The sequence below is a fragment of the Juglans microcarpa x Juglans regia genome, chromosome 2D (genome assembly GCF_004785595.1).
Source record: "Juglans microcarpa x Juglans regia isolate MS1-56 chromosome 2D, Jm3101_v1.0, whole genome shotgun sequence".
Lineage (NCBI taxonomy): Eukaryota > Viridiplantae > Streptophyta > Magnoliopsida > Fagales > Juglandaceae > Juglans > Juglans microcarpa x Juglans regia.
In genome coordinates, this window is record NC_054596.1 from 30,852,020 (window position 1) to 30,870,312 (window position 18,293).

The 18,293-nt window shown below is 38.8% G+C and overlaps 1 protein-coding gene across 1 annotated transcript; it reads left to right on the forward strand.

Annotated features, from left to right (window-relative positions):
- Nucleotides 1-11,276: 11,276 nt before the first annotated feature.
- LOC121250814 (probable pectinesterase/pectinesterase inhibitor 12) lies at nt 11,277-13,321 on the forward strand. The gene is made up of 2 exons (XM_041150037.1): nt 11,277-12,337; nt 12,490-13,321. Exons 1-2 carry the CDS (start codon nt 11,408-11,410, stop codon nt 13,174-13,176), a joined length of 1,617 nt encoding a protein of 538 aa, XP_041005971.1. The 5' UTR covers nt 11,277-11,407; the 3' UTR covers nt 13,177-13,321.
- The last annotated feature ends 4,972 nt before the right edge of the window (nt 13,322-18,293 follow it).

Consider the following 18,293-nt stretch of genomic DNA (forward strand, 5'->3'; position numbering starts at 1 on the left):
AATTTCTTGTTTTATTTTACAACTTATCTTTTTGAACTAGATTAGAATTTATTTGGTTTATATTTGATTGGTTTCCTACATTTTTACAAGTCCCTTTGGGTTCGACCTTGTTCGTGCTAACTATATCCTTCAGTACGGTTGGGGCACTTGTAAGTACAATTAAAATTTCACAACACTGTGACAAGACAAGAAGATGGTGATGAATTCCAGCCCGTCATTGAGGACAATTGAGGACGAACCAAACCCCGACCGTAAATTAGAGTTAATCATGATGTTTCTGGAAATGGTCATGTTCGCCATTCAATGCATCCGAGAGATGCTTTGAAATGTTTCCTTTCGAAACCCTGATCAACCAAGTTTATAATAAGGAGATATATTCTCCATAACAATGTTGAAAGCATTGCCTTACATATGGGACATCTAAGTAAGGCATTAAGTATGTTTTAATTAAGCTTTGGGATGTTTAGTTTCTTTCTGGTGCAAAATTTTTACAAGTTACCCTTTCCACTACGATTTAATGCATACTGATAGAAGCTTGACAGGTTGCATATCATGTTATCTGTCATGAATATAAGTATGTAGCCTTGTGTTACATGTCCCGATGCTCCAAGTCTCTATTTCATCCCAAGCGGAGGTTGGGGGCATCACATATGGCACTTGAAATGTCCAACTCTTCATTTGATCATCTCCGTTTTCACGAAGAATGTCAACCAATGGAAGACAATGAAGCTACTACTATAAGTTGAATAAGCTAAGGAAGAGCATGTATTAAGATCTTGACATTCACACAATTTTCTCTCTCTCAAGAATCGGTAACCGAAAGAGAGGAAGAACTGCCATCACCATCTTCATTTGTGGATTCAACTACAACTAGTGGACTTAGTCCTTCATGTGAGTTAGTTTAACATTAGCTTTAATTATGTCTTTTATCCAACATCGTGCCAATTTCGGGGCATGCTTGGGTAATGAGATGAGATAAGATTTCTATGAATAGTAATGAAATTGTTTGTGAATAGTAGTGGAATGGTTTCAGTTAACATGTTTTATTTGGTTTTTGGAAATGAGAGAAAAAAATTGAATAAAAATATTATAAATTTAAAAATTTGTTAAAATATTATTTTTATTTTGAAATTTTAAAAAGCTGTATTGTTTTTTGTATTTTGTTTGGTAGTTTTAAAAAGTTCTAATGATTAAGTAATAATTAGATGAAAAAGTCGAACATTTGAAATTGGAATGCGTTTTATGTTTTAATGTTATTTGGAAAGAAAATTATGATAAATTTTGACATGAGACACTTGCCAAACATGACCGATCTTTTCTTAAAGGGGGAGGATATGACACCCCGATTTTTGAGCTAGGACTTAAAGAATATTAGCTCACGTTGGGCTTGAGTAAATGGAGCAAACATTGGACTAAAGGCCTATTAGTTAAGTTTGTGTGAGTAATGGCTTGTTATTTTTATGGATGGTTGCCCACGCCCATTAATTTTTAGGCCCTAGAAATTTTCGGCCACTTAGTGTTCCTTACACTTGGCACCACATGCATCAGAGGACCTTTAGGTTTCCAAGAAAATGCAATCATAAGAAGAGGATGAAGGAGGTTCGGTTTTCCCAAAAGCCCACGCCGCTTGTCATTGATGTAATAAGGCTTTAGGGTTTCTAGAATATCAATTATGAGGGAGATGAAGGGAAGTTTTAGAATTCTAAGGGGCCAACACCACTTGGCAAGCATGCATGGGAATTCTTAGGATTTCTAGAAGGGAAATCATGGGAGGAGAGGAAAAAGGGTTTCGATTTTTCTAGGGTTATGCCACATGGCACCCATGCACACTAGCAACCCTTAGGTTTTCCAAGAAGGAAGGTGAAGAGAGAGGGCTTTAGAAATGAAAGAGACACATGCCACTTGTCACTCATGCATGAGAATTTTAGGGTTTCTAAACATACACTCATGAGGGAGACAAAGAGAGGGTTTCGGTTTTCCAAGACAAGCACGCCACTTGTTCCTTATGTGAGTTAGATTAGGGTTCTAGAAGAATCTCATGATGGGAGAATAGTTAGAGTTTTGACCAACAAGAAAGAGGTGCCACATGTCCTCCATGCAAAGAAGCTTTTGAGTTCCAAGAGAGATAATGATTGAAGAAGGAGGATGGAAGGGGTTTTGTCCAAAGCAAGAAGTGCCACTTGGCACCCATGCATATAGTTTTTTTGTGGTCCTTTACCTTTTAGCAGAAGTAATGATGGGAGAGAAAATAAGTGGAGGCAAGAACACCCTTAAATAAAGCAATTAATCGCCAGTATCCACGCGAAAGAGGGAGGAAGGGAGTTCAAGAGTCATTTGGTGCACTTTGATTTTTCTCTCATTTTCTCTCCTCTTTTTTTGCCAACCCTAGAGCTTAGTTTCATATTCTTCTCTCAATCCAAATATCATTTTTCAGGCAACCAAGGAAGAAAGATTCTAGAAATATTTTGGTTGAGCCTAGCACAATAAGAAGTCCAAACCCTAGCCTTATTTTTCTTTCACACACACACAAATGCCAAGGGAGTTTATTTGGAGGTTTTTGTTGTGAGAAACAATGGTTGTGTTGCATTTTGTAAAAAGCACAAAGGATAAAGTTGAGTTGTAGTTTCGGCCATGAGGGGTTGGACTATGCTTGAAATCAAGACTGAGTATGGTTTGCCTTTGGGATTTTTCTCGAGAATCTGAGTACTTGACGACTAAATGAGTGAGAATGAACTTGTTGAGTGTTCAAGAAGTGTTTGCCCACATCTAGGATCTCATGAGGTATCTCTTATCTAGTCCCCGTTTGAAGAAACACAATCTTGAGCGCAACACCTTTCGGCCACTAGGGTTTGTTTTTATAAAATCATGCTTGTCACACATATATCCAACATATTTGGCCACTAGGGTTTCTCATGTCATGTGTTTATATGTTCATGAGAATCACAAGAAAAGGGTATAGAACTTGAGAGAAGTCATAGATAGGTAAGAAGACCATAAATACTGATTCGGGTTAGAAGTCTTAAATCCCTTAGTACACGGATCGCATGCTTAGATTTTAGCAATTTCTTTCAAAAATCTCAAAAGGATTTCATGATTCGAGTGATCGAATAGGTTTTAGTCCGTAGCATGTTTGGATTCCGATCCACTACAAAGATGGATTGCCTTTTTTATTTATTTGAGACACTTAGGAGTATAATTTTAAGAAACTAATTCTATGATTAAACTCGTAAGAATTATTTAGGATTTTATGGTGCAATAAAAAGTTTCAAATTTTTCAAGTGAATAGTAACCCTTCGAGAGAGCACCATATGGCATCTAGTTTAAACAGCTGTCAAATCATCATGTTGGATGTCCAAATCAGTCTAGGATCACTAGAAAATTTTTTTTGAACATATGACACAATCTTAACGATCTATTTGGAAATCCAATGGACAAGTTTCAAGAGGCGTACAAGTGTCTAAGTGATGGAGTGAAAACCAAGCAAGTGAATAGGGTTCTTACACAATTCACTATTCAATCCACTCAAGTACTTTTTGGCCAACCAAAATGATGGTTTCAACCCTAACTAAACTCCAAAAATTTGACCCCAAATCTCTAGGGTAACTAAAACCCCAAATTTTTCCAAACCCTAAATGCCACTCGGTTTTGATCATGTGATTCCCAATTGGTTTAAGCCACTTCCACAAGTAACCAAGCACTCAAGTATACTTTGTTACACCCTCACCAACTGCTTTACACCTTGGTACTTGCATTTGACCAATAAAAATTAGTTTGGACAAAATCCTAACCGAAATCCCACTAAAACCCCAAACAAAGGGCATTCGGTTACACCCTCTTTAGTCCCACTGAAACTCTAATTCCCCCAAGCTTCTCGCACAAAGTTTTCTCCACTTACAAAGCCGTACCAAGGCTAACGTTCCACCTCACGTTCAGCCCCAAATAGAGTTTTATAGAATGTCAAACAAGCAAGCTTTTCCTACACACAAAATCACCATTTCAACAGTAGCATTTCAACCCCTTTACACCAGATTTGTCTCCTTCTTTTGCAAGCTACCTTCACTTCACGTGTCATAGTTTCAACCATCCACAAGTCAGCCCCCTATAGCCCATGCCACCCGCTCTCAATCTCCCATATTTTGCAAAATTTTTACCTCCTTCCCTTAGAGAAACTAAGAGTCCTTGGAGAGAAAACGCTTGGTGCTTTGCTTTTCCAACTTTTGTAAGTTATTTTCCCTAGCTTAAATGTCTTTTGTTTTGTCAAGTTATGAGTCCTGATTACTCGGGAGAGTATTGGTTGATTTTTCTTGAAATTTTGATGGATGAATATTTTCCATAGCATAAATGTCTTCTATTTGGTTTGGATGTTTTTTGTCGAACATTGGAAATTTTGTGTTGTTTTGATCAAAAGATTACTGAATTGGACACAAGGCAAATGGAAGGAATGTGCATGCCTTGTCACATCATTTTGTTTCTTCAACTCTAGAGGGCAAATGTATGGTTGAGATTGAAGGTCTCTCATTCAAACATATCTAGAGTCAGAAGGACGTCAAAACTATAACTGACAGTCCCACGGTATAAAAGGCATTAGATGAAAGCCAAAATCTCACTTCAAGATCAAAAAGGGTTTACTCTCTCTTAAAGTCAAGAGTCTTCAAGAAAGCAAGGGGCTTCAAAGCTTACGAAGGAAGCATTGGCACCAGCATACTGTAATATTTGAACTACTGCTCAGGTAGGTTAGCTTCTATGACTATACTAGGAATGTGAGGTAAATCTTTGTGTGTATCTGTAACTAACTTCCTTCTTGCATGAAAACACATTCTTCTTCATTATATTTATTGGTTATCTTTATGCTATGATTTTGAGATTATGTGTTTGAATGATGGGTATTGATGATTGATGTGATTTTTAGGATTGAGTTTACCGTGTGTCCATAATCATGGATAGGTTGAGGAATCCCTACGCTATTCCTATGGCACATTACCACGAATTTCATACTGGTACAGTAATTTCCCATGATGATTAAGGTGGAACATTTTTGTATTGTCCTCCCTAGATAACACGGGTATAGAGAGACCACAGGTTGATCATGCGTGGTGTCCTTGTGCGTGTGGAGTGATTCCTCCTAGTTGGATGGTTGGATCTGGTGAATGAGCTCACACGTAGGCCAGATAGAGTGATTCCCTGTGTCAAACGGGTTAAGTGATTTCCCATTTATAATTATATGATGAGATATTATGGAATTTATGTGAATTGATAAAATGGTGGTTTTTCGCCTTAATAATGACTATACTTATGCAAGATTTGCACAAAGGGTGGTTCCTCACCATGCTTATATACTTGAGATTCATTCTGAGGGTAATTCCTCGTCATAACTATGAATACATGTGTTTCTGCCAGAGGATGATTCTTCGCCATACTTGAATATCTGTGTTCACAAATTTATTTACATGAAACAGTAATGCATATTCATCACCATTGTCTCTCATTATTAGTTTTTTCTTGTGTTTTATCCTACTAGGATATCTTAGAAGTCCCATTATGGCGGTCCCACCTGCGGTTCCTTTACTGGAACATTAGATCTTGCTGTTGATTTAGCCTAAACAGTGTTTCTGGAGGAAGAAGGACCAGCCGCACCAAAGTTGTAGACACAGAGACTTGTCTCCAATTAGTAGTCATTTGTAATTGTTAAGATGTTTGTTTTAGTTAAGCAACGAACCATGTACAGTTCGTTGTATTTTGATGTAAGTGATGAACTGGTGATGATGTATAATATCATTCAAGAAGAAGTGACAATGACATATGAATATTACTAACAAAGGATAATTTTCTTACTATTACAAACATCTGGTACATTTAGTATTAGTCTCTAACTAATCCATTTACTTATTTTGTTGATATATGTTTCCTTGGCATGTGCTCAATCCGAGTAACATCTGGGGTATTGTTGATCAGCTGGCACCCCTAGCACCGTGGATCCTCGTTTGGAATGTTATCGTGGATCGAGGGAGCCACAATAGCTATATCATCTCATTTCCATTCTGGGATTGGTAGGGGTTGTAAACTCTCAGTAGGTCTTTAATGCTCAACTTTCACCTACCTACACGTGACACACCTTTCAATGAAGAAGGTGATGTCCTGCTTCATTCCTTCCTACCAAAAATTCTTCTTCAAATCCCGGTATATCTTCATGCTCCCTAGGTGTACCAAATATGGCGATGCATGTACTTCGATGAGTATTCTTTCCATATTTTCTGAATTCATAGGAACCACTCTTCATCCTTTGTAAAATAAGATTCTACACTCGCCAAGGCTAAAATATAAGGGTCCCTTCACTTTTCTGACCCTACGCCAGATCTCCAACAACTTTGGTCCTTCCTCTGTTGGTTTTTTTATTCATTGTAGTCTGTTGCCCTTAATTCCTCCATTGAGGCGAGGACTCCTTCTTGTTGTGAGCTTTCTACCAATAATTTCCTCATTCCTTCAAGGAGTGAGTCCACATCCATAGATTCACTTGCATCCTCCACTCAAGACTTCCAACTTAAGGTATCGGCGACCATATTGGCCTTCTCAGGATGATACTTGATTTCGCACAGATAGTCACTTATAATCTCTAATCATCTACTCTATCTCATATTGAGGCTTGTCTAGGTGAAGAGATGTCTGAAAATCTTATTGTTTGTATAGACCGCACAAGTTTTCCCATAAAAGTAATGTTACCATATCTTTAAGGCGAATACTATCGCTACTAGTTCCAAATCATGAGTAGTGTAGTTCTTTTCATGATCCTTTAGTTGCCTAGATGCATAAGCAACTAAAGTAATGTCCTGTACCTGAAAGGTCAGGGAGTTAGTTCCTATCTCTTAAAATCACATCCCAACAATACAGATTTAAATTCCGAATGACCAAGAAACAAATCTATAACATGTAAAATTAATTTATTCCAAAAATATACGTTCCTCCACAGAGACATAGATGAACTCCTCCAACATATAAAATGAAAGAAAACTCCACAAAGTCTCAAATGATGCAACATTATCTCAAAATACTATTTGAAAGTAAAGTAACTAATTTCCTGCATAAAATCCTCCAATAGTCTCCGTACACTTTAGTACTTATTCCAATCTGATAACCCACTTGTGCCTCTTAGACACTTATTCTTCTACGCTCAACTAATCTCATATGTGCTTCCTATTCCTAGTCCTTAGCTTGAACCCAAAAGCCATCTAAAAAATAATAGAGATAATTAGGCGAGTTATCAATAAATCAGTAAGTTACAAACTTATATCAATTTGTAAACATAAGCCACGTATGGAATATAGAAACAGGAAGTTCTCAAGAAAAATGGTGGTGGTATTTTCAGAAGCATTTCATTACAATAATAAAATATATAAAAAACCATAAGCACAAGCATAACTGAATAGCTTTAGAAACAAAAACAGTACAGATGTCATGTTTCCCCCGTGGTAGGGTTGTGCATGTCTGTAGTTAGCCAAGCAAAACATAAATCACTGTTTCGTTACCAAAGTGATGCACTCAAAACAAAGGCCATGTTTACCCCCATGGCAAGTTTGTGCTTCATGTGGATAGCCAGGCAGAACATAAATCACTTTGTCACCAAAGTGATTGCACTCAGAACATATGCTACTATTGCATCCTGTGGCAAGGCCGAAGACCACTATTGTTTCTCGTGCCAGGGTCAGAAATTAGAGTAGAACAAAATCTTATTTCTTAGAGTTTTCATATGCAATGCCATATCATAATAGAGTACTTAAAAGATAAATATCATATAATCAGATAAAAATTCTAGACTTCATACTCACATTTCATGCAGTAGAGAAACATAGTGCAAAATTACTCATGTCTACACTAGTCATGATAAAATTTCAGACCTAAGAGCTGGAGTTCAAATACATAGACTAATGCATAAAATAATTGAGGTTGTTTTCATAACAAAATATGCGGGTTTTTTAGAAAATCAACTTCAATAAATTTTAGGCAAAGTTTTGCATAGGAGCACTGCTTACCTGGCTTCTACAGTATACTATCTAAGCTTTAAACTCAAATAGAACCAGTAACAACACAAAACCACTAACATATTAGTATCTCATACCAACATAGAACCGTACTAACTTATAAAATTCTAATGTCTATAGCGCCATATAAACCCATACCGAATAGCCATCATGGTGCCTCGGTTTTATAATGGCCAGGCAGAACATCCAAACTTCACTATTCAACCAATAGATTAGCCCAACCTACTTGGATTCACTTAAATCTCATCCCAAAACACATCACATTTACCTTCATTCCCCAAACAAATCGGAACACCAACCCACATTTTTACATTCATCCCCTCCTCTGTCCACAACATTACAAATGGAGACCCTCAAAATATCCACAAACCATGAGATCACTCAATCCACAAATCCCAAAACTAAAAACATAGATAATCCAGACTTCTCATTAAAACTTATCCAACGCATACGACAAATGATGATTGTGGTGGCACGTAGTGGGGTTGCCGGTGGCAGCCGGGCAATGTTCTAAACCATGTAACAGAACACCCAAATTGGGAGAGTAAAATATGGGCAGGGTGAAGGGGGAGAGAGAGACATGCTTACTGACGATGGTGTCGTGACATGAAGGACGATAGTGGAGCAATGGAGTTGCTGCTATTTGTAGTTTCGTGCAAAGAGAAGGAGAAGCAACAGAGAGTCTTAAGGTGTCGAAGTGAGTGACGACATGCTTAGGGTGCGAGAGAAATAGCACTTTCGGTTGAGAGAGAGACCAGAGACAACAGGAGTGAGTGAGGGAAGAGAAAGGTTAGGATGAAAAATGAGAGACGAATTGAGACATACCTGTGTTGCATCCGATAGCCTTCCCTAATCATCGGGGTGGTCCTAATCAGAGATGCCAACAGAGATTTAGAGAGAGAGAAAGAGAGAGACGGATGGTGCTAGAGTACTTATCGGCGTGGAGGTGCAACTTGGAGAGGAAGAATTAGCATGGGGCTGGGCTTGTTTCGATGCTGCATAAACCAGAAGGGAGTAAGGTAAGGGGGTTGGGGGAAGAAGAAAACAAAAAGAGATCGAGGGAAACAAAGGGCTTGTTGAAATGGTGCATTGTGCACCATGTTTTTTTTTTTTTTTTCTGTTGGGCTAGGTTTTGGTTAAAAACTTGGGCAGGGTCATTACAACTACCATTCCTTGTTGCATCAAAACGCATCTTGGCCCATACTTTGATGCATCACTAAACGCCACCAATGATTTATGGGGTTATAGCAGAGCCGATATAGGGGTTGTGGTTGATTTTCTCTTTAGTTCTTCCCAACTTCATTCGCACGGCTCAGACCATATGAACATGGAGTTTTTCCTTGTTAACACCATGAGTGAACTCGATAGCTTAGAGAACCCTTCCACCAATCTCCTATAATAGCTAACTAGTCGAAAGAAACTCCTAACTTTGTGAACCGTTGTGGGACGTTACTAACGTACGACTGCCTGAATCTTACTCAGATCCACTATGACTCCTTCCCTGGATATCTGTGACCAAGAAAATTAACTTCGTCCATCCAAAACTCACACATATTGAGTTTGGTGAACAATCGGTGTTCCTTTAGATTGCCAAGTACTAACCTCAGGTGACTCTTATAACCCTCAATATCCTTGGAGTAAAGTAGAATATCATCAATGAACACCGACACAAGTGTATCTAAGAATGGCCTAAACACCCTATTCTTGATATCCACGAATGCTTCTGGAGTGTTAGCTATGCCCCACATTCTCAGTATGATCTTAGGAGTTAACATACCTTAACAGTATTTCTAATACTACAGTTGCGCTAGTGTCAATCCTTCCTTTTTGAGGCACTAAAGTCACCTGTTGTCTTGACGACTCCGACTAGAAGAAAGAGTAAACACTTTATGATATCAAAAGTGAGATGTTGACTCTTGTCCAGAGCCTCTATATATAGCAGGACTGTCAGTCACAGTCCTGACGTTCTTCTAACTCTCGATATGCTTGAATGAGAGACCGTCGATCTCAATGGTCCATTTGCCCTCTGGGTCCAATCATGCAGTCCTTCCCCTAGTAAGGGTCTCCCACGTGGCACTAAGTAATACCTCTTAGGTAAGACAATATAGCTAGCAGATCCGTAATCTTTCTTCCGCAAGCTTACTCAAGATATGACGTCTCTGGTGGAGTATGGGCCTCTGGTACGACATCTGCTGCCCTATGAGCTCCTCTATGTTATCTCGAAGAGCTCCCATGTTTGCATCAAGTGTCTCCTTGCTGTTGCTCGCCCTTGTATGGTCATAGCACATCATCTGCTCGCCTGGTGTCAGGTGGACCATCCTTCATCGCTCTGTGTTGTTCTGCATCTGCCAAACTCTCTACAACATCCTGCTCACCTTAGTCCATGACGGGTTGCACATTGCCTACCCAACTTCCTTATTGTCGTCTGTATCTTGCCTGTGGGAGGGGATCTTTTCCCCCAGTTCGGCGTAGTCCTTCTAGTGTTTTCTAGCAATCTTTCATTTAGATTTGTGGATTTGAACTTATTTTCTAAAACCCTTTGCACTATGGATTGGTTCGTTGATGAAAGTTGAGAATACCCTTGTTTTGAAATTATCTTGTGCACAATGGATTGGATCTTCGGTTTTGGTGATGAAAACACTAGTCCTCCCTTTGCACTAAACCACCCTTGGCTGTTGCCTTGCTTTCTTTTGATCTAGTTGGACTTGGCTAGAGGTCATGCCTTGTTATCTGGGTTGGTTCTCTCTCATTTCTCTCGTGGTTAATTTAATATAGAGTTCGGGTTTACATCCTAAAGTAAAATGCGTTCATACTAAAATTACTTTTAGAAAGAAAAGGAAAAAAAATAAAAAATTGCTTTAAGTTAAAGTATGCCCACATAAGTTCTCTTATTCATAGTCCAAAATTTGAACTTAGACCGCCCCGTGAGGCCATGCCCGTAAGATTCTCTTTAACGGGAGCATCCATGCACCTCTCTCTCGTGATCAACTCAACCGCTAAATGGTAAACACAATGACTAATTTAAGCATTAATGTTTTATTTATATATATTGGCTGTCATATACACACTTTTCAACCGTGACATTGATTGTGGATTGAAGTTTCAAATTCTAGGGAACAAAAAAGGGGGAAAATGTGTAAAACAAGTACACAAATATTATATACCCAGATGAATATATAATTAAAAAAAAAAGTATATTAGCATACTGTCATTGTCCTAAACCTTTACCATCAAAGTTCGTGTAATGTAATAATGTATTACTCTTGACAATAAGAGAGTCCATCCGTTCCCAATGGCATTATCTAATGAGGGCCATCTGCCATTTTCCTTTTTAACCTCTGCCTCTGTCTTTCTAATTGTTTCATGTAACTTCGATGGCTGCCTCCATGAATCTGAAGTTGTTTCTTCTCCTCTCTGCAATCTTCTCAAGAACATGGGCTCTGAACTCTTCTACTTCTTCCATAAATTCTATGCATTCCCAGCTATCAACAATGAGATCCTTCTGCAAGACTACACCATACCCAGATGTCTGTTTCTATTCATTGAAGCTCTCCATATCCATTACTATCGGTCCAGATATCCTCAACTTCCTCCTGCACACCCTCCAGACCGCAATAACTGAGTCTGAAAAGCTCTCGAGTCTGTTTCTTACTGTCGGACAATCAAACATCATCGAGAAACAAAGAGGAACCATCAAAGACTGCCGGGAACTACACCAAATAACGTTGTCTTCTTTACGAAGATCGGTGGCCCGAATCAATTCCTCCAACCAACGAAAACTGGCCGATGCATCAGCATACCTCAGCGCAGCACTCACAAACAAGAACACATGCTTGGAAGGTCTGGATACAGCATCGGGTTCTTTGAAGCCAATCCTCGTGAACTCCATAACTAACACTTACAAACATGTGAGTAATTCTCTCTCGGTTGTGTCCAGGCAAAGGGATAAAAAGGGCACCAACAATCGGCGCCTCACGGGTGTTCCAACATGGTTGTCAAGGAAAGACAGTCGGATCCTGGAGAGCTCAGATGAAGAATATGATCCGGGGCAGGTGCTGACGGTGGCTGCAGATGGAACAGGAAACTTCACTACAATCACCGATGCCATCAACTTTGCCCCAAATAATAGTTACAACGATAGAACGATCATCTATGTTAAAGGAGGGACTTATGAGGAAAATGTGGAAATCCCAATTTACAAGCCCAACATTGTCCTGTTTGGAGATGGAAGTGATGTCACTCTCATTACTGGCGACAGAAGTGTGGCCGATGGCTGGACCACTTTCGGATCTGCAACTCTTGGTACTCATGTAAACTTTCAATTTGCTTTTATTTAATTTCGTCTTCTTCGTTACTCTAATTGTTTTGGGTTTGATCTTCTCAGACAGACAGAACATTATAAAATACCCTCTTCCATAACACCACATTTAACTTGCAACTTGAATGGATTTCAGCCGTGTCTGGCGATGGATTTCTGGCACGAGACATATCGATCGAGAACAGGGCTGGACCAGAGAAACAGCAAGCTGCTGCCTTGAGAGTAAATGCTGACTTGGCCGCTTTGTACAGGTGCTCTATCGATGGTTACCAGGACACACTATACGTTCATTCCTTCCGACAGTTCTACCGAGAGTGCGACATTTCAGGGACAATAGATTTCATATTCGGGAATGCAGCGGTGGTTTTCCAGGGTTGTAACATCATCTCCAGAATGCCAATGCCTAACCAATACACGGTTATAACAGCACAGTCTCGCGACAACCCAGATGAGGACACCGGAATCTCCATACAGAACTGTTCAATCCTAGCTACGGATGATTTGAGCTCCAATTCCGGCAGGTTCAAGAGCTACCTCGGGCGGCCATGGAGGGTGTATTCTCGGACGGTCTACCTCGAGTCCTACGTCGGCGACTTCATCGACCCAACTGGGTGGATTCAATGGCCGGGGGGTCAAGGTTTGGACACGTTGTATTACGGGGAGTATAACAATTACGGTCCTGGTTCATCAACGGACGGTCGGATTAGTTGGCCGGGGTATAATGTAATGGATTATTACGATGCATATAACTACACGGTGTCGGAGTTCATTACTGGTGATGCCTGGTTGGATTCCACCTCGTTTCCTTACGACCAAGGCATTTAGGTTGGTAGGTTTTGTACTTTTCTTCCCTGTTTTGTAAAACTTGAGTGGCCATAATAAGTTCGTGGTCTTTAGATTCTAATGCATAATAATGTCTTGCTCTGTAAAAGCAGTACTGCATTTGTTTTATTGCATTACTAATTTAAAGCATGCTGATACAATTCTTCCTAATCAGGAATTGGGTGTAAAAAGAGACTTGAATCTGATCTGTGCCTTGTATCTGGAAAAAGGGTCAAAATGAAAATGATTCGGCTGAACTAGTAAATGTTAATATACTGGTAATTTCAAATGAAAAAACAAAAAGAAATGTCAGTATCAGTATGCATGGGGAGACAGTTGGGACAAGTTGACCATGGCAGGTCTTTGTCTTCTTTTTAAAATATCCAAAGTGGAAGACTTCATCCATCTAAAGTTCGGTTTCTACGTTGAACCGAATTAAGTTGAGTTAAATTTTTTATGAATAGTAATGAATTAAGATGGTGTAGTAAATTTTATAAGGCCTACTTAAGATGATTTTATAAGTGTTTAGATGTTAATTAAAATGAGTTTAGATGTATTTATAAAAAATTAAAAAAAGTTATGGATCCTGCATGTAAAGAAATCATGTTAAGTTGAAAGAAATTATGGGTATCACGTATAAAGAGGTTTTAAATTTAGATAAATTTAATGATTTAAAAGTTAAATATTTAAATATTAGATTCAGTTTAAAATTAGACTAAACTAGTTACAAACGGAGCATAAATCTGTAAATTGGGCTCTCGCTTGTCGCTGAGACGTGACTCCCGCGATTAATAGTACTACTCAATCTTTTGAATACCGTACCGGAAGCCGTACCGGTCAAGACACTAGAACGAAATATTTCGGTATCGGTACCGTTTCGAGATAGTCAATATATGAATAAATTATATATATAAATTAAATTCTAAAGTAATAGTCTATATATAAATAAATTATATATAAATACATATATATATATAAATTATAAATAGCCTAGTCTGAATTGAGGGTCAAAAAATAAGCTTGTATTTTGAAAAAATGAAAAAAAAAATTTGAAGGCCGAAATATCAGCCGGTACCGGCCGGTACGGTCGGTATTTAGGCCGGTACGAAACATATAGAGTACCTGTACCGGCCCAGTGGCTGGTACGAAAAATTTCTACCGTACCGACCGGTATGATACGAAATTCAAAACACTAGTACTACTGCCTTATGGTTGACGAGTAGCGTATCATAATATATATATATATATATATATGATATTAATATTTTCTGCAAGCTTATAATAAAAAAGTGAGTATAGACTATACTTGGTAGGAATTCATGTAATAAGATGAACGGATTTGCCCTAAGGTCTTTGATGATCTTCATAGTATTTTGCGGTCATTTTTGCATTTTTTGTTGTAATTGTGTAACGCCGGTTGTAAAATACGGATTTAGTCTTATTATTTACAGCTCTTCTATATGCAACCGGCATGAGCAACGGTTGGGGAATCGGTTGACATGTATTATGCCATGTCAGCCGATACATTATTAAAAAAATAAAAATAAAAATAAGACAAATCTGATTCTCTCTTCCCAGACCCACAACCACCGAAGTTACTATCACACTCTTCCTTTTTTTTTTTTTTTTTTATTTCTTTTCCAAACTTTGTCTTCCTTTCTTCTCCAAACCATGAAAACTCCCTGCATCAAGAATGGATAGTTTTCCGCATCAAGAATGGATGGTCCCGCGCGCTGCTACTTCTTTTCATTTTTTTTTTTTGTTCAAAACCGAGATCAAGCCCCGCATCTTTCTCCCAGTGACTGCTTTCTTCTTTTTTAAAAAAAGAAAAAATTCAGTTCTTCCGTCGTCTCTTTTATTTTCCTTTCCTTCCGCATGCACGCTGGAGGGAACTGAAATAAACAAAAAACAGAGCACTAATGGTGGTCGCCCAAGCCCTTTCTCATTGATGAGAGAGCGTCCGGGCACTGAGAGAGATGAGTGATGAGAGGGAGAGAGAAATAACGAGAGAGAGAGAGGACATGGCGTGAGGGAGAGAAATGGAGAAGATGACAATGGCTTACCGTGAGGAGGACGACGGACCTGAGGTGGCAATGGTCGGCGATTTCTGTGGGGTTTCCGACGGGGTTGGACTCTCGGTGATGGTGGTTTGCAGTGGCTCACGGTGGCTCAAAATTTGAGAGCCCAGTGCTCTGTTTTTTGGTGCAAAAACAGGGGCCTCTTGGACGTCCAACGTTGGCTTGGGCGACGGCGGTGTAGGGCGGGGGTTGTGGAGGATCTTGACGTTGCACGGTGGAGGAGGCTGGGACGTGGTGGTTGAAACCGTTGGATGTGCATGAACGAGTGACTAGTTCATTGGAACCGTGGGAGGAGGACTGCTCTGTGAGTTGGGGAAGACGAATGGGTCTCTGTGATTTGGGGGGATACGAAGTACTTTGTCTTATTTTTGGTTTTGGGTAAGAGGGAAATCAAAACGATGCGGTTTTGGGTCTCTGTGATGCATTTTCATTTTTTTTCCACATAGGATGTGGTTACGCCGCGGTTACCCCGCGCGGTTGTATCCAATATTTTTCTATTATTTATTATTATTGTTATATATATTAAAAAAAAAATATGTTCTTTCTTGAGATGGTGATTTTATTTGAGTGGAATTCTTCCACTCTCTACGTACCTACCCGTATATCTCTCGATTTTGATTTCCTAGTTTGAAAACCTTCGTAATTGTTAACCAACGGATTTACACGTCAAAACCCTTACGTATATACCCTCTTTTTCCGCACAATATTTCCTCCATCAAACCAACAATATTCTTGTAGCCAAAACCCCCATCGTGAAATCAAATTTCCTACACAACAAGTCAAGAAGCCCATCCCTCTGGAAATCTTCACCGAGACTATCACAAAACACACCGACGATATGTCTCCTTCCCTCCATGACGACATTGTCACTATATACCCTTGCGTTATTTTATTTTCTGTAACGTATACTAAGTTGAAGTTGTGGGTTTTGCTCTGTCCACTATCGACCACCTCAAGAAGTTGGAACGCCACTCGGGTAGCTACAAAAATCCTTGACCAATCACCCCTTGTAAGGGGCGTCAAGTTCTATTGTGATGGTGTCGAGATGGGCAATATTTTTTAACTGAAATAAGCAAAACAGTGCGTTTTGGGAGGATTAAATGAAGCAATGCATTTTCTGGCAAGCAACGGTATTTAACAGAATGGAAGTTGCAACGAGACGTTTTGGGGATTTAATGAAGCGGTGCGTTTTGAGTTGCAAGAGCTACACAGGAAGAGATTATACAATGCATTTTTGTATGTGTTTTGTGTAATAAAACTACTGTGTTTTACTTTGTATCTTAGTAGTATAAAGTTGAAACCATTGTAAAGGACTTGTGTTGAGATTCTTGATAATTGAAGTGTTCTTCTCTGGAGGTTGAAGGTTCCTCGAAAGCCTCTTCCAACAATCAAGATTTGGATTCTTAGGTTTCTTTCTCAATTCTTGTTCCATGTTTAAGAGATTTTGTGGGTTGTGTTCTCTGATTTCGTATATGAATTGAAGGGTAACCATAACGATTGGAATCAGATTGAAGGCAATCCTACAATGGTAGAAGGTACACATTTCGCTACGTTGAAGTTTGTAATCATTCTGAGGTTTAAAGGTTTAATTAAATTAGCATTCAACAGTCCTAGGAATTTTGGATCAATGGTTAGATCATTAACAATTGGTATTAGAGAAAAGGCGATCCTACAATGGCAAAAGGTACACATTCTGCTACATTGAAGTTACATCAGAAGGGCAATCAGAAAAATCATGAGGTTCTACGCAGACAATTGGATGAACACTAGAATGTTATACGTGGCATGACTAACAATTTAGACATGCTATGATCAAAACTCTGGTAGAAAATCAACATGTAGTTTCACCTTCACCTGGGGGTAAGGTAGTTGTTATGATGTTAGATTGGATATGAATGAAGAAAGGGTCTATGTACCTCATAGAGTGAGGTTAGATTTTCCTCATTTCAATGGGAATAATCCATATGGGTGGATTTTCAAAGTCACCCAATACTTTGATTATCATCAGACACCTTTAAGTTAGAAGCTTTTAATGTCATCATATCATATGAAGGGTGAGGCTCTCATATGGTATCAAGATGTCATAGACTGTGGTGTTTTAAATGGTTGAGATTTCTTTGTAAACGCATTGCAAGTAGGATTTGGGCCAACAGATTATGATGACTCAATGGAGGCTTTAACACATCTCAAGCAATCCTCATATGTGGTTGTGTATAAAGCTCAATTTGAGGCTTTGTCCAATAGGCTTAAAAGGTTGTCTGAGAGGCATAAATTGGGCTGCTTGTTGAGTGATCTAAATGATGAGATTCAATTACCAGTAAAAATGCTCAATCTTGTTAACCTCAATGGAGCTTTTGGATTAGCAAAAATCCAAGAAGAATACCTATTAGTAGCTAAGAGGCCATGGAGGACTAGTGTAGCAAATATTGACTCAATTGTGGAAGGGACTAGGATGCAGAAATCTCTACAAGTCAAGAAAATTTTTTTCTTCCCGAATGGATGAGAAAAGAATGAAATGTCTATGCTACCATTGTGATGAAAATTAGAATCTTGCACATATATATAAGAATCCAAAAGTGTACCTATTGCTAGTAGAGGACAATGTTAATTAAAAGCTAGAAGTTGAGGAGTTCATTGAAGAGATTAATTTCATGGGGAAGAGACAGTAGTTGAGGATGAAGGGCTAGAAATATTCATTCATGCAATCTCAGGGTGTTCTAATAATAATGCTACGAGATTACTTGGAAGAATAAGAGTTCTGCAGTGAAAATTTTGGTAGATTCAAGTAGTACACATAACTTCCTAGATTCATTGGTACTACAAGCAACAAAGTTAAAGGTTCTGGATGATTCAAATTTACAAGTGAGAGTGGTCAATAGTGATAGACAATTGAGTAAAGGCAGATGTGAAGAAATGATTAAAATTCAAAGCTCGAAGTTCAGAATTCCTTTTCATGTTCAGACCTTAGGTGGTTGTAACATTGTATTGGGGATTCAATGGTTAAAAGCCTTGGGTCCCATTAATTGGGATTTTAACTCTATG

Excerpts from the sequence above, each read along its gene's own strand:
- LOC121250814 (XM_041150037.1), top strand. The coding sequence starts at position 11,408 with ATGGCTGCCTCCATGAATCTGAAGTTGTTTCTTCTCCTCTCTGCAATC. Across the intron at positions 12,338-12,489 it reads TCGGATCTGCAACTCTTGGT|GTGTCTGGCGATGGATTTCT; the intron begins ACTCATGTAAAC and ends TGGATTTCAGCC.